The sequence below is a fragment of the Cucurbita pepo genome, chromosome 17 (assembly GCF_057944985.1).
Source record: "Cucurbita pepo subsp. pepo isolate OVF chromosome 17, ASM5794498v1, whole genome shotgun sequence".
Taxonomy (NCBI): domain Eukaryota; kingdom Viridiplantae; phylum Streptophyta; class Magnoliopsida; order Cucurbitales; family Cucurbitaceae; genus Cucurbita; species Cucurbita pepo.
In genome coordinates, this window is record NC_141814.1 from 12,228,014 (window position 1) to 12,245,215 (window position 17,202).

General features: G+C 36.1%; 2 protein-coding genes and 1 long non-coding RNA gene across 3 annotated transcripts; 1 reads left to right on the plus strand and 2 right to left on the minus strand.

The window, feature by feature from the left end:
* Positions 1-735: 735 nt before the first annotated feature.
* Positions 736-5,413, minus strand: LOC111778193 (type I inositol polyphosphate 5-phosphatase 4). The gene is made up of 12 exons (XM_023657881.2): positions 4,561-5,413; positions 4,380-4,467; positions 4,001-4,069; positions 3,743-3,830; positions 3,544-3,648; positions 2,821-3,439; positions 2,556-2,749; positions 2,331-2,439; positions 2,088-2,236; positions 1,718-2,013; positions 1,566-1,641; positions 736-1,367 (listed from the first exon to the last, which is right to left on the minus strand). Exons 1-10 carry the CDS (start codon positions 4,588-4,590, stop codon positions 1,788-1,790), a joined length of 1,677 nt encoding a protein of 558 aa, XP_023513649.2. The 5' UTR covers positions 4,591-5,413; the 3' UTR covers positions 736-1,367; positions 1,566-1,641; positions 1,718-1,787.
* Positions 5,414-9,376: 3,963 nt separating this feature from the next.
* LOC111778562 (uncharacterized) lies at positions 9,377-11,546 on the plus strand. The gene is made up of 4 exons (XR_002812568.2): positions 9,377-9,556; positions 9,895-10,072; positions 10,746-11,344; positions 11,440-11,546. It is a non-coding gene; the product is annotated as an uncharacterized LOC111778562 (long non-coding RNA).
* On the minus strand, positions 11,258-15,217 carry LOC111778561 (serine/threonine-protein kinase 52). The gene is made up of 6 exons (XM_023658465.2): positions 14,243-15,217; positions 13,256-13,377; positions 12,215-12,423; positions 11,957-12,131; positions 11,742-11,876; positions 11,258-11,669 (listed from the first exon to the last, which is right to left on the minus strand). The coding sequence occupies exons 1-6, from the start codon at positions 14,604-14,606 to the stop codon at positions 11,463-11,465; spliced, it is 1,212 nt and encodes a 403-aa protein (XP_023514233.2). The 5' UTR covers positions 14,607-15,217; the 3' UTR covers positions 11,258-11,462.
* Between the last annotated feature and the right edge of the window lie 1,985 nt (positions 15,218-17,202).

Consider the following 17,202-nt stretch of genomic DNA (forward strand, 5'->3'; position numbering starts at 1 on the left):
ATTATTATTTATTTATTTATTTGACGGTGTTGGTCGGTCTGTTTTAGATTTTTTTAACGGTCAACCGACCGTGAAAACATAACCCATCTCGAGGAATACGACTTTTTCAAACATTTTTTTAAGGAAATATTATTTATTTTTTAAAAAAAATATTACCTCTATTTCTATAATCTTAATTAAAAAAAAATGAAAAGAAATAATGTGTGATTTAATTAATATATATATATATATATATATATATATATTTTTTTTTTTTTTTTTTTTTTTTTGAAAATTTCGATTGTAATTAAATTACTAAATAACCTTTTTAAGTGGGCCCGACAGAATCCCAATACATTTGGTGGAATAAAGCCATTAACTTTAATTTCAAACATTAAAAAAAAAAAAAAAAAAAAAAAAAGAAATTAGGACAAAGTTTTACCTTTTCCACCCTTGGATTGGATTGGATTATGCCTTTATATTTAGAATTGAAAAGTTTATCCAAGGACAAAATCGTCTATTTCGAGCGAATCAAATAGAAAGCAGACATTTGTATTGAATCTAAGTTCGAGTTGAAGGGATGAATTCGAGCTCAGCAGACCCGAGCTTAACAATTTTAACTTGATTTGAAAAGTAATAATAATATGATGTGAGATCTCACGTTTGTTGAAGACGAGAACGAAACATTCATTATAAGGAAGTAGAAACCTCTCCCTAATAGATACGTTTTAAAACTGTAAGGCTCACGACGATACGTAACAAACAAAAGCAAACAATATTCATTAATAGTGAGCTTGGACTATTACAAATGACATTAGAGCCAAGCACCGAGTAGTGTGCTAGCGAGGACGCTGGGCCCAAGGGGGTGGATTGTGATATTAACAAAACATTTCTTATAAGGAGTGTAGAAACCTCTCCGAGTATAGGAATTTTAAAATCATGAGGCCAACAATAACAAGTCAAAACAGACCATATCTGCTAATAGTCATCTTGAACGGTTACACGATCGAAAATTTGAACCTAAATTCTCTCAAAACGTGCCTATGTTTTTTGTTTTGCTTTTATTTCCCAAAAATCTCTGAAAAGAATCATCGCCAAAAACTAAAATACATTAAAAATCCTAAACATTTGAACCCAAAACCCTAAAAAATGATACTTATTTTGTCCAACATATCAGTTTGAATCTTAACTTATGAAAAAAATTTGCAGGGTGTAGGTACCACCACCACCACCGCCGCCGCCGCCGCCGCCGCCGCCGCTGCCGCCACCACCTGCACAGTGACAAGCTCATAATGGACTTTCTTCTTCTTCATCTTCCAGGCTTTCAGAAGGCCGCCATGGTTGTGTAAAAACAACCAACTTTTTCTTGTTCTTTCTCTTGTTCTAGCCTGCAACATTGTTTTTGAAACAAGACAACCTTTTCAGCTGTGGGTTTCATATAAATGCTTGGTTCTTGTGTTCTGTTTTCTATGGCCACTCGAACCGAGTAGATCGAAAACAAACACAGATGTTATTCAGCATTCCCAAAACTAATTGCTCTAGATTTTCACAGAAGTCACAGAACTATGTAGAGACAATGGGATTACCTTAATTGAGAGGGCGAGTTTTAGTAGGATTTGTGAGGAAGTCGATACGACACGACGATCGAACGATGAACGAGCCCTGATAATAGCATCAATGGAAGTATGGTAAGTTTGTTATATATATATATAGATGAACTTGGGATTTGGCTGATTACCTTCTTGTAGAGTAAGTGATTTGATCACAAGTTGTTGGCTTAGAAAAGCTTGGTGTGGCAAGAATGTCCCTCAATAGAAGTTCATTTCAGGATGTCTATACATACATGGCAACAGCTCTTCGACTTCGACGCGGGAACTCGAATAGCTCATACTTTTCTTGATTCGGCTATGGTTTATAGATTCGACTTCAGCTAAGAATATGCTGTAAACAGGTCGATGATCTGAAAATCTCGATTCTCCACGTACATACGACAGTTGATGAAGGCCTCTTCCGTACCATAGTATGCGATCGCACCTTCATATATAACCGAAGTTAGAATCGACTTTTTCTCGACAATGGTATGATATGTATATATAATGTTGTTTTACCAAGCCGGAGTTCTTCTCTTCTCCTTTGGGTGCCTCATCTCTCCTGCATATCGGTCGGAATTATTCGAATACTTGTACGTGGGAGGAAAGTATATTTTTCCTTCATTCCATCCTTCGAAGATATGGCCCCGTCTCTGCTCGAGTCGTAACTGGAAAAACAGATTGTTTCAAGCTTAGATAAACTGGTCATCATTATAAGTAAGAACATGACATTTGATGGATTAAGGTTTGTAGCAAGCATGCCTGATCATTCTCTAACAATGCCTTCCAGTTTTGCATCTCGACAAGAGCCTTTGCCGATCGATACGACAATGCAATCCGATAATTCAAGTCCCCGAGCCAAATAATTCGACTGAGACAGGACAATCACAATGACAGAGTTTTAGAGAAAGCTAATAACGTTGAACCAACAGCCAAAGTTCATGCATTGTAACAATAGTTTGTTTGCTAAATGATCGGTATTCTTACTCGTGCTCTAAGATCGTCTGAGGAGAGTTCTCGTCCCCCATGCCGTGAACTCGGGGAAACCGTGTTTTTCTGAGAATCTCCATGACGTCGGAGTTTCTCCGAAGTTCATCCCCCTCCTTCTGGCCAGAGGTTAGATGAGTACAGATGAAGCAAAAACTTGTTTGATGTAAAGACATGCTTATTGAAATTGATCCCTGCAAATCCATAAAGAGTTAGATTACTGTTTACTTCCTTCAGTTTGAATAAGAACTTAAGAACTTATTACCTTATTCCCAAGATAACCCATCAATCCTCTACCAACACAAGATACTTTCATGTTTCGAATGTCGTCTCGGAGATCGTTCCTCACCCAAACAGTTAAAAAGATCCCAACCATTTGTTTGCTCGCAACTAAACAGTACCTCGAGTGACCGGATTGTCGATTATCTCTATCCTCCATGGGAAGAAAACCATTATAAGAGAAAGGTGAATAATGTGAGGCAATGGGTGAATCTCCATTCTCATCATCTGAGGAACCCCATCTGTAACTTGGCTCATGATGATCACTCGGTTGATGTCCAAGCATAACTCGATCACACACACTAAACCGTCGATCGAGTCGTGGTTGTGGCATGGATATGTCATTGTCCATTCTCATGCTACGGCTCAGTGATTGAAATGATCTTCGATGGAAGAACGACGAAGCCTTCTGCCTTGTCGATCCTTCGAAATCTGCGTCCAATTCCACAACCGGATCGGGAATAGGAGAAGGCGTGTAACACGTCCCACTAGTGCCGGGAAGACTGTTGAGAGTCTTCCTAATTAGAGCTAGCCATTTCTTTGCTGGACCATTGTCTTCAGTCCCCAAAACATTACCAGCATTCAAAGGAACAATTTCTTGAAACCTACAAAGTAAGCAACATTAAGAATCTCCTTTAATGAACCCTTTTGTAATAAGAACAGCAAGAGAAAGAGCATAGATATCAGCATATTAGATTTGAGTATCTACCCAAGAACATAGATATCAGCTGGAGGGGAAGCATGAAGCCAATCTTCAAGATTCAAACAGTTAGGAGGGGACTTTCCAGCAACATTCCAAGTAGAAACAAAAACCCTGTCCAGACAAAACAGATAAAGCTAAGGAGACAACAAATCCAACAAAAAACAATCAAAAGAACACAACAAAAACAACAGAACAGAACATATACCTGTAGTTTTGCACTTCAGTAACCTGCGTACCATCGAGGTCAATCTTGCCTCGTCGAGTTCGATCCGAATGTCGTTTGTTGGATCTGTCTGGTGGGAAGTAATTTGGGAGATGTTGAAAGGGATTAGTGAAGATAATTGAGGAACAGAAAACGATGAATGATTAAAGCATGTTAGTTTGTTCATTGTTTTGGAGTTTTTAAGGCTGCTATCTGTGGTCCAAAGGAAAGCAATGGAGAGATATGTCTGAAAAAACCGACCTGTTTTGCTTTTCTTGACAGTGCACGTCTCCCGCTTTGAACAGTTTTTCCGCCACTCTTCATCACCACCTGAAAAAGAAACACCAACAAACAAAAGAATGTTTAAAGCTATGCATTCAAATCCATCCACAATGAAAAACAGAACATAATTTTCATTCTTTTGTTTTTCTCTGTCCCCAACAGGAAACAAACAAATTATAGATCTCTTGTTGAGCTACAACCAAACAGAAGCCCTCCATTAATGGCCATAAAGAACAAATTCTAAGCTAAATAATGCAAGCAAGCTACAAGAAACGGGGGAATCCCAGTTTTCTTAGGCTGTTCCTGAGCTAGAAAACGAATTGAGATATCAAAATCATGAAGAAATTTGATCAATCACCTCTATAAGCGATATCATCCGATACAAAATCATCGGATTTGTTCTTCAAGTTGAACCACTTCTTAACCAGTGTTTTAGGCCATGAAAGCTTGAGCAAGAACAGCAGCAGCATATCAGAAATTTACAAAGAACAGAAGAACACAAACACATAAGAACAACATAGCACAGCGTTTCTTCTAACCTTGCTTTTCTTTGAGTTCTCATCTCTCATTGTTCCACCAAATTCATATAGACACCAGATTCACAACAGTAACTAGAAGAATCAAAGAGAAAAATGGTGAAGATGATCGATCAAGTAAAAAGAAACGAAAACAAATCATGAAATGGGGAATCCTCTGTTCTATCAAGGGAGCAAGAGAGAGAGAAGAAAAGGGGTGAACAAGGAAAATCTCTATTTCTCGGCATTCTGATTTTCCCAGCTCCCAAACAGGTACACATAACCCAAAAAACCGCCCAGAAAGGGAATCGCCCAAGTGGGGCTTCAAAATTTCCCAATGCTCACACAAATAATGGGGGGAAAACAGAGTCAAAAGAGGCGAAGAAAGGAGATACGAAATAGAAACCCAAATGGGGCAACGATGAAAGGGAAGAATGGGAATCAAATACAGTAGAAATGAAGAAGATGAAGAACAAAATCCAGTTGTGGGTACAGAGTAAAATGAGGAATTTGAAGGCAATAAAGGGAGAAGGGGAAGTGTTTTTTAATCGCTCTCTCTAAAGTTCTTGTGCTCAAAATCCAAGGGGAGACTCCATTTGGGGACTTGATGAAGGGCTGTGGATCTAAAGGGTATCCGCCCAACCCAGCATTGCCCCAACCCATCTGACTCACTGTCTCATGAACCCATATCCCTCTCTCTCTCTCTCTCTCTCTCTCCTTCTCTCTCTCTCTCTCTCTAAAAAGCTGCCCGCGGTCAGGATCTGGGGTTAGTGTAAAACATGCTCATTCTCTGCCCCATAAGACTGAGTATCGTGTAAATCCACCATTCGTCAAAAAACCAAAGGAAGCTGTGGAAAAGAGCAACAGAGCAAGAATAACAAAGAAAAAGCCAATGCCTGCGTTTGTTCCCTTCCCCTGTTTTCTAATTTCTATACTAAAATTTTAAAAAATATATTAAATTATAAATTTAATATTTTTTTCTCTCATACTTTTAAACAGAAAAAACCCCGTACCAACACAGATAGTATTTCACACTTATAAATCCATGAACTTCCACTAAATTAACCGATGTGGGACTCACTCCCAACAATTCTCAACAAACTTTCATTTCTAATTTCTTTATTACGAAATTATCGAACTTTTAGAAAAAAAAAAAAATATAAAACTTTGTATTTAAATCTAATATTATGTTCGTGTTTGACCCGGGTCAAATTTAGATTTTTTAAAAAAAGAAACAAAAATTTACCTTTTGACTTCTTGCGTATACAAAATCTTTCCAATAAAATTTTTATTAATGCACAATTCTTTTACTCCTAGTTCATAAAAATAGATATTTTTGGAGTTTTGTGACCGAAAAAAAGTAATTTTTATTTATTCATTTATTCATTTACTGGTAGGAGACGAAGAAATATAGCTCTTTAAAACAAAAACATTTTATTTTCACTTTTTTTTAAATAAAACACAATGCCACGTCTTGTAAGTCGCAATTCACTTTAGGACATGTGGGCTCAAATCTAAGACTCATGTCGAGCTGAGCCAATGCAATGAGTCCTAATTCGAGGGTCGTTGTTTTTTAACGATTAAAAAAGAGAACCCATATGGGTAAAAGTGAAGTTTGTTGTTTGTTTAGAATAAATTGTTAACATAGATGTAGGATCTTGTTTAGGGCACTAATTAGGGTACCCTACCCTTAACCCTTCACACTCCCCCACAAATGCTTCCTTCTAGGGGGGTTTTTCATATTATAATATAGTTTGAAGTATTCAAGTGGGGTATAATAAAACTATATAAAATTTGATTTTTATGTGTATATAATATGGTTTCTTTTAAAGGCTTGATCTTAATTGACTATTCCAAAAATACACATGCTACATGTGGGAGACTGTGTCTTGGTCTCTAAACTCAATCTTAGCTTTCATATTTCTAGGCTCGTTCGTAATCGATTAGCATGCTTAATTCTTTAATATTATTAAATAAATGGGTTTTCTTTTCTCGGTTGAAATCATTAAAGAATGAAAATTTTATGTCGTTTTAACTAAGGCCACTCTTGAAGATGATCTAAGTCTGTTAGGACAGGTGAATCAGTTGAATATTGAAGATATGTTTGTAGTGAAAGAGAAAATGTAAAATCTCATGTTGATTGGAGAGGAGAATGAAACATTCCTTATAAGAGTGTGAAAACTTCTCTCTAACATGTGTGTTTTAAAACTTTGAGGGAAAGCCTAAAAGGACAATATCTACTAGCGGTGAGCTTAGACAGTTACAAATGGTATTAGAGTTAGACACGGGAAGGTGTGCTAGGAAGGGCTCTGGATCCCCGAAAGGAGATGGATAGTAAGATTTCACGTAAGTTAGAAAGGAAAACGAAACATTTTATTATAAAGGTGTGGAAACCTGAGGAGAAGCCCATAAAGAAAAGTCCAAAAATGACAATATCTGAATAAGAGATATGAGAATTTAGGACTTGATAGTTAGGAGTCCGACCTTAAGAGCAGCCTGTCGACGTGAATGAAGAATACCATTTTTCTAGTGATTTTTTATTAAAATTTATGTATATATATATATATATATTATAAAGAAGAGCTACTAAAAAAAAAAAAACAAAAAAAAAAGACATTAAAATTTATGGGAGATTAAGGAAGGCAGTGAACAAAATTAAGGTTGTTGTTCATCCTGTCTCTCCCTCCTATTATTTTGGGAGTTGGAATTTTGTATTCTTTTTGTTCCCTTTTGCTTTTCAGCTTTAATGTCACTTTCACACCCCTTTCATCTCTTAAATTTTAAGCATAATTTTTAAATTTCATACATTTTGTTGGTATAAATAGTAACTTTCAATTTTTTTAAGTCTTTTTTAATTATCATATTCTAATCCATATATGATCTCAGTTCATTTATGTACCCCTCTTTTACTCGAGTGTCACGTATGAGCCCACCAACTTCGACCTTCATAAAGAACCACGTCTTACGACTAGATTCTTAAAAGGTCGGATATTTGAAATTAAAAATGCAATTAAAAAAAAAAAGTTTTTTATTTTATTTTATTTTTTTTAATTTTTTTGGGTGTTTGTGAATGGGCTTTGCGCTCACGTCCCTTTCATGACCATCAAGCATGGGGATATATTTAGGGTTTTGGTTTTGATGTTGCTTTTCATGTATTCTTCTCTCAAATTCCAATATTTTTTTATTTTATTTTATTATTATTTTTCCTCAATAAACTTATAACATTTTATCATTTAACCCAATCACTTTTTATCTATCTATATATATATATATATATATATAAGTAAGGTAAAGCTCTCTCAAGACGCCACGTGTTAAAACGGATTTAAAATCCAATAATAATAATAATTTTATTATTTAATACTCAATTATTGAACCTCATTTCATTTACACATTCGGCCCAATGGACCGTACAGCCACCGTACTTATTCCATTTCACCACAGTAAATGCCAGAATTCACACATAAAGGTAAATATTATAAATTTTAATTATAAAATGATTATAATTTCAATTATTGATAACTTTTTTAACATTTTAATTTATATTTAATGATTATTTATAAATATTTGTATTGATTGTATTGATGTGAGAGGTTTCACTTGGAGAGGAAATATAATATAAAGTTTTTTTTAATTAATTATTTTATTAGATATATAAAAAAAATGCATTGACCATAGGAATAATAATAATAATAATAATAATAATAATAATAATAATAATAATAATAATAAAATGTCAATTAAATGTCATAAAAGCTGCATCATCATCCATGTCCCCTATCAAATCAAAACAGGTGTTGTCCTCCTCCTTCATTTAATGCCCATTTATTTACCTTCCTCTATCATTTTTTTAACCCTGGCTATGCTTTTTTACCCTAAGCTTATCTCTTCAAATTTACCTTTTACATTTTACATTATTTTATCTCATTTTTCTTTTTCTTTTTTGTTATATAAAGAAACATATTTTCCTCTCTATTTTTATGCAAAGAGGAGACACAAAGGGGATGGTTGGGTAAAAGGATAAGAGGGGAAATTACGTGGGCCTTTACACGAGTAAGGTCAAAGTCAAATATTATATTCTTCGACCCGTTATTTGTGTTTTTATAAATTTTGTTGTCAAATGTTGGGCATCTTATTAGCTGGTTAACGTATCATCGTTAGTATCACAATTTTAAAACGCGTCTTTTAGAGTTACACAGCGGAATCGATACTCATCTAGATACTGTTTTCTTTGAGCTTTTTCTTCTAGGCTCCCTCATTCCACGTCTATTAAGGAGATGTTTCCACCGTTATAAGAAACATCTTATTAGTCTGTTACATATATATGACCCAATATTCATCCAAATATTGTCTTCTTTGGGCTTTCTTTTTCGTTTACGAGGGAGAGGTTTCGATACCCTTGTAAGGAATGTGTCGTTCTCCTCTCCGGTCGATGTGGGATCTCACAGTCCACCACCTTGGGGCCTAGCGTTCTCACTGGCACATTATCCAGTGTTTGGGTTTGATACCGTTCGTAACAGCCCAAGCCCACCGCTAGTTGATATTGGTCCATTATGTATCGTTGTCAGCCTCACAATTTTAAAATACGTCGACTAGAGAAAGGTCTCCCACCTCTATTCTTAATACATGGAAAATTCTAAAATTTTTACCTATATATATATATATATATATATATATATTAATTGAATAATAGTTTGAAAGTAGGTTAGGGCAAATGGGCTTATGGTTAAAGGCGAGTTGAAATAGGCCCAATACAAAAAGTATAATATTATTTTTAAATTTTAGATTTATTATTAAAAGTATATATTTATTTATGATATTTTAAAGCAAATTTCTTGCTGGCATGAATCATGAATGTTTGGAATTGGATTTAATTTTTATGAAAAACCCTAAGACCCTCTGGACCTGTCGGGAAAAGCAGGGCTTCATTTTCTATTTTCCAGATTATTGGAAGCCCGATCTCCCGATCAAAGCACACTCGCCAGCTTCGTGCTTCTGATTTTTGCTCGGTAATTGCTCGGTAATGATCTCTCTTTCTCCAATCCTTGCTTCTCTGCTACTCATACTATTTCCTGGATTTTGCGTTTCAATTTTAGGAATGTACTCGATTTTGGCAAGTTCTGACGTTGTTTGAGCAAGGAAATCATTGCGTTGTGTGTGTGTGTGTGTGTGTACTGTCTGATTTGGAATTGAGTTGATACGTAGACCTTCAATTGTGTGTCTGATTTGTGATGAATTCATGAATTTTCTCCCGTTTTTTCTCATCTATTGTTGTGACAGAGGGGAGTTTGTCATTTTTTTCCTCTTTGGATTCTGGTTGATTGATTTTAAAGGTCTTTATTGGTTAATTTGCTTCAGATTGGAGTTGCTTTGTGATGAAAAAGTCTATGAAATGGAGTGATGAAGAGGACAAGTCGTCATCTATAGAGTCGTCTTTATCACAGTCGGATTCAGACGCTGATGAGGATAGTGGCGAGAATAAAAGCAAACTTTCGAGTTAAAGCTGGTTGGTCCTCTAAAGAAAAAGACACTGGAGGTTATAATTGCTTTCCTGGGAATATTTCTAGTACTCCTCAATTTGACATTTTAATCTTAAAGCTTCATGGAATCCATTTAATCGTTTGTCTCTCTGTTTTGCGTTTTCAGTAAATAAAGCAAACCGTATTATGTCAGAAAGTAATGTAAAAAGTAATCCATGCACTGATACGAGGGTCTTCCCTACATGCTACATTTTGTTTGAAAAGCATATCCTAGCTTTTGGTCTGAGTATATACTCAACTGTTAGCTTGATAGAATATAAGATGGAAGTCATTGGTTATGTCTTACAGTTATGAGTATGTTAAGTTTTCCCGAGTTCATTTACGTTGAATTGATCGGATTAAGCTCGCTTAAACGTATATACAAATGCATAACTTGTTTTGGTTTATTTACTAATATTGAAGAAACTCTCTTCAAATAGAAAGAAGACTTTTGTGTGGCCTTTTGACTAATATGGGAAGAGTTGGGATTTTAAATGTATCTGTGGCCTTTTAAATATTCTCAATCTTTAAGTCTATTGAACATGGAGGGGCTAGTGGCTTGGATGTGAACAAAAGAAAACAACCAATTAAATGTAGTTCAATGCGGTGTAGTATTTGCAACATTTCTATATCCTAAATATGATAAAGAAGGCAATTTGCTTCTTCATTTCTCTGTTGATGTTATTACAGGAAAATCTGGAAAGCGGAAGAGCATTGCTGTGGACTTTGATACACTGAAACGCCACGGCTACAAAGGCGGTCCATCAATCTTGTAGGTGCCTATAACAACAGCCCAAGCCCATCTCTAGTAGATATTGTCCACTTTAGCTTGTTACGTATTGTCGTCAGTCTCACAGTTTTAAAACGCATCTACTAGGGAGAGATTTTCACACCCTTATAAAGAGTGCTTCGTTCCACTCTCCAACCGATATATGGGGTCTCAGAGTGCCACCCTCAGAAGAGAATGAGAAGCAAGATTGGTCACAGTCTACCGGTAGGAAGACTCAGGAAAACAGAGACTGAAGAATCGTATGAAGAGAGACAGAAAACAAGAGCTGCATTAGAAAATGGAGAGCAGCTGCTAACCGTGCAAACTCGGGAGGAGAGAATAATATTTCCTTCTCCCAGAAGGAAAAGAGGAAAAGAGAGCCCGGTCGAGCAAGCAGGGGGAAAGGCTATGTAGAGAAAGAAAAGAGAATGTCGAGGGAATGCAAACCCATGCAATCAGCTGTTCTAACAAAGCATTCACATGAATGCAAATCCATGCAACAAACAAAATATAATTACAGGTTCACATTTCATTATTCAGTATTTGAGACAAGTTCAGACTATAAAACATTGAGAATTGTATTCTGTGAATCAATGAATTCTTCTATAATGGCAGGCATAGTGAATGACGTCGAGAAACTAAGGACCACGAGGCTTGCCGAAGCAGAAACAACGAGATGCCTGGTCTTCAGGTATCATGCCACCTCCCTTGCTTGTATCAATGGCTTCCAACAATTTTACAACCTCATCCATGTCAGGTCGCCTTTCTGGGTTTGCATCCCAACATCTTCTCATGATATTTGCCAACGAACTCGGACAGCATCGAGGGATTTCTGGTCGTAAATTCTGTTGCAAAGAGTGATTATGTTTATAGTGTGAAGAATGAAAAGTCACAACCTTTAGAAGAAATCAACGTACCTGCTGCACAACTGCAGATGAGACTTCAGCAAAACTGAGATCTGGGTAAGGCATATCGCAACAATATGTTTCCCACAAACATATACCAAAACTATACACATCACATTTACGATTATAAGGCTTGCCATCAAGGACCTGTAGAAGAAATCTTGTCAAAATTACAATTCAAATGAGACTTGGATCTGTTAAGGTCAAGCATTCTATGACTAAGAAACCTCTGGGGCCATGTAACCAAGGGTGCCAGTCTCTCCAGTCATATCCCTTGGGTTCTGTGCTTCGACTCGGGCGACGCCAAAATCAACGATTTTCAGAGTCCTCTGAGCATCTAGCAGCACATTTTCTGTTTTGATATCACGGTGTACAATCTTTTTGGAGTGTAGATAGCTCAAACTGCAAGATCAAAGTATGCAAGAGCCTCAAAACTCAAATCCAAAACATTGGCATATTGGAATGATTTGTAAATGTTTACTTACCCTCTAGAAAGATCCAAAACAAGTTGAATTACAACCTTAAGTGCAAGTTTCTTTTTCCTATTTTTTATTAAAAATCCCTTTAGTGTTCCTCCTGGAAGATACTCAACAACAACGCAGCAAGCCCTTGAAGGAAAAGATTGGTTACCATCACTTGATGAGTTTTGTGAAGGGATTTTAAGGTTGTACGTCCCCATTGATGCTCCAAAAAACTGCATGAGAAACGTTATGTTATTATTTGATCTTTCACATATCAAGCACCGTGAATAAATAAAGCGAAAATTTCTCTTTAACAGACACGTTTTAAAACTTTGAGAGGAAGCTCGGGAGGGAAAACACAAAGAGGACAATATCTGCTAGTGGTGGCTTGGGCTTTTACAAATGGTATCAAAGCTAGCCATCGGACGATATGCCAGCGAGGAAGCTATACCCCGAAGAGGGGTGAACACCATGCAATGTGCCAGTGAGGACGCTGGGCCCCGAAGGAGGTGGATTGTGAGATAGGAGTGAACACCATGCAATGTGCCAGCGAGGACGCTAGGCCCCGAAGGAGGTGGATTGTGAGATTCCACATCAATCGGAGAGGGGAACGAAGCATTCTTTATAAGGGTATGAAAACCTCTCTCTAATAGAGGCGTTTTAAAACCTTAAAGGAAAGTCCGGAAAAAAAAGCTCAAAGAAGACAAAATCCACTAGCGGTGGGCTTGGACTGTTACATAAAGTTAATAACACAAGAACTCCAAAGAACGAAAAAAAGAAAAAAAAAATTAAAAATTTTCAGCTGGAGCAACTTGAATGGATTCTTATTCTGAACGTTAGGTTAGAGGTCGAATCATGAAAAATGAAACTTATATGGCGAAGCATCTAAACATTTAGAATAGTGTAAGAATCAAAGGTAAAGAATCACATCCATCTCTGTTAGCATAATCTCTAAGCTGTTCAATGAAAAAGTAGAGAACAGCATCACAATAAGAATGAATGGTTTGATTTGTTTGACATAGTATAATACCATAATCTGCATGTAAACGTCTTCAGAAGTCGTACCTTTGCAACATTGGGATGGTCAAGCTTATGCCAAACAGCAACTTCCTGGCGAAAAGATGTTCGAAGAGCAGCAATTTCAGCGACTGAGGAGACACCGTCCTCCCCCCAATCAAGCACTTTCACTGCAATATTCAGAATATCACCAATAAAAGCTTATATAAAAAGCAAGAACTCTTGCTATAGTCTTTTATGTGTGGAGCTGAAATTACTTCCAAAATGTTATCAATTCTATTGTTTCTCGATCAGATTTAAGGTAAACTAGAATCTAAACTAGCTACAACATCGGTTGAGGAGAAGAACTAAGCATGATTTATACGGGTGTGGAAACCTTTTCCTAACAGACGCGTTTTAAAAGCCTTGAGAGGAAGCTCTGAAAAGGAAAGCTCAAAGAAAACAATATATATGCTAGCGGTAGGCTTGGGCTGTTACAAATAATATCAAAGTCAGACACTAGGCGATGTGCCAACGATAAGGCTAAGCCTCGAGAGGGGTAGACACGAGGCGGTGTGCCAGCAAGAATGCTGAGCTCTGAAGGGGGTGGATTTGGGGGGTCCCAATTGGTTGGAGAAGAGAACGAGTGCTTGCAAGAACGCTAGGCCCTGGAGGGGGTGGATTGTGAGATCTCATATCGGTTGGGGAGGAGAACAAAACATTTTTATACGGGTGTGGAAACCTCTCTCTAGCATACACGTTTTAAAAAATCTTGAGAGGAAGCTCAAAAGGGAATGTCCAAAGAGGACAATCTCGACTAGCGGTGGGCTTGAGCCGGTATACTAACACCTCCAAAAAGTTGCATATGTGAATATAATACTACCTGCAGGGATGATTTGGCTAATAGGTACATGCAAACAAGAGGAGGGGAAGAAAAAAAAGGCATTATTCACAACTAAATCGAACAAAGATGGACCCTCTTCATCAATTGAGAACTGTTCATATCTAATGTTCATCTACACAACTAAAAATACACTAAAAAGAGGCTGAAATTACCTGCAACATCATTGCCATCATAATTTCCTCTGTAAATGGTACCAAAAGTTCCATGAGCTTTGACGTATCTGATATCAAGTTTAGACAAGTCAATCTCCCATTCTTCCTTTTTGGCAGGCACTTCCCTGTCCCTCGACCAAGCCCTGCTCAAGTGCTTGTCCAGCTGAATATCCCAATTCTTGAAATCAATCTTATCCGCTCGAAAAACCATATCCTTACTGCTTTTGCTTCCTGTCTCCAATTTTGAACCCACATCCTTCTCTTGGAGATTACTAGACTTACCGGAAACAATGTCCGCCACTTGATTGCCGGAGTTCTTACCCGCCGGAGCATCACTGGCCTCGCCCGCATTTACTAGTTCCATGTTTCAATACTTATGGACAGATAGCTTGAAAGTAAAGAGGAAAAAAGAAAACAAAGGAAGTCTAAACCCACTGGGGACTTTTCACAAACACATAGAAGGCATAAAAACCAGACCAAGAAATTTGTTCAAAAAACTTGATGAAGATGAGAAGAAGAAGAAAATCAATGAGTATCTATATATATATATATAAGAATCAACTACGGAATTCAAACGCTAAGTAAAATAATTGGGAGCTGGAAGATTAAAATCTCGATAAACTACGAACTGTTCGAGGCAGCCCACGAACCAGAGAGATGAAAACTGCAAAATTTGATCATCATCGATCAGATTCTACAAATTCAGGCGATAAAACAGCCCGGAGAATCCGACCCAGATGAAGAATTGCAAAGAATCGTAAAGAAAACAATGATAATCAGAAGAAACAAAGCAAAAACGTCGAGGGAAGTCAAAACTAATACCGAAAACAAAAGAAACAGAGAGAACAGAGAAACAATAGTGATGAAATGAATTGGTGGAAGAAAAGAAGGGAGCGTGGTGGGTTTTGTGGACAGCAATTTATAGAGGAAAGAATTGGAAAGTACATTGAGAGAATCAGAACAAAAGTAGATTGATGGGGCATCGCAAAATCGATTAAATGGAAAATTAGGGCAAAAAAATGGAGATTTTTATTTAATTAATTAATTAATTATTATTATTTTTTCTGAAAAAGATGAATAATTAATGGAAATTCTTTCAGATTTTTGAATGCCAAAACAAAAGAACAACGAAGAACGAGGCCGTTTGATACGCCACGCTTTGCCTTCAACGGATTTAACGGTATTTGATTTTATTTTGGTTTATTAATTAATTTTGGATGTTTCGTACAAAATTCAGTTTGTTTAGTGAAATTCCGAAAATGACCCTATTGTTATATTCATCTTTTATTATTACAAATATTTTTATAAAAGTAAATATTGTATTATTAATAATAAAATGACTTAATTGTCCTTTTTATTTAAATAATTTGGTTGAATAAGAAATTTGGGTCAATTTCGTTATTTATAAATTAATGATGATGTCACGTATTATTAAATTGGGACCAATTATAAATTGACGTGTAACAAACAAAATGAAAGCTTTAGTCATCGGGTATAAAAGTCAAGTTTGAGATGAGGTTTTTGTTCTTCGACTTGTTTCTTTCAGCTCGTTTGCAATCGTTTTGCGTGATGTGATCTTTGCCTTTCACTATACCATTATCCGTCCTCCTTTTAACCTTTGACCACAATTCTATCGTAGTAATACTAGCACCATCGATCTTTACTGCACGAAACCTTTAGAGCAATCGCTGTAACATGGCGTGTAGCATGGGAAACTTCGTTGTTATTGTCTTAGATTTATATCACTGCAGCGTAGCACGGGGTGCAATGATCTACGTTGTTTCCATCTCGAATTCATATCACTACAGTGTGACTATTGACGTAGTGCTCTTTATCATTGTCATTTCGAGTTAGTATTGTTGTTGCTTGTTTTTCGTGCAAATTGCGAGGAGGTCATCACAAGGGTTGCGTTAAAGTCTCGATTTATCCAGTTTTTGAATGATTTTATGGTCCTCGATGACGCAAAGTGGGTCAGGGGTATAAATGGAATTTGACTAAAAAAAATGGATCCTAAGCATATTCTTTTTTTTTTTTTTTTTTTTTTTTTTTTTTTTGACAAAATTTGGATTATTCAAGCATAATGCCTCCAAAATTCATATCCTTTAAAATCTTTTACTAACTTTTTCTTTTCTTTTTAGAGAATTTTTTTAAATTTTTTCTAGAAGAGATTTGGACCTCAAAATTTTATTCTAAAAATTATATTTATCCCATTGAATCAGTTATAATTTCACGTCACGTTAGACTTTTATGAAATTTATCCATTTCGAAGAATTCATTCAATGATTGATCTTGTTCATTTATTTATTAAGGGTTTGATTTATGTGAACGTTATTGGACTTTGGATAATTTTTAAGTTATCTGTCTAGATGAATGCATCGAAAGTTTAATATAAGCTAAAATTGTAACGTTTATCCAAATTTAACGGTCAGATTCGATGAAATAGAAAATTTTGGGAAACAAATTGACCTACCTACCAAAATTGATTTTTTTTAAATATAAAAAAGGTCTAAAATGCAAACAAATAAACAACACACGTACTACCACTAATAGCAAAGTAACGGCCTAATCCCAGATATTGTCCTCTTTAGACTTTTCCAGGCTTCTCCTCAAACTTTAGACTTTTCCAGGCTTCTCCTCAAAACTTTTAAAATGTCTCTCTTACCATCGAATATTTTTCAGGCTTCTCTTCAAAACTTTTAAAATGTCTGGATATTGTCCTCTTTAGACTTTTCAGTTCAGGTTTCTCCTCAAAATTTTTAAAATGTCTCTCTTAGGAAGAGGTTTTCACACCTATATAAAGAACCCTTAATTAATGATGTCATTTTCATTCATAGATTATATTTAATAATGGTCAATAGTAACAACATGCGCAATCAATGACATTTTCGATGTAGAATCCGGTAAAAGAAAGCCCAAATAGAATAATATTTGTTAACGGTGGACTTGGGCCGACATAAGTA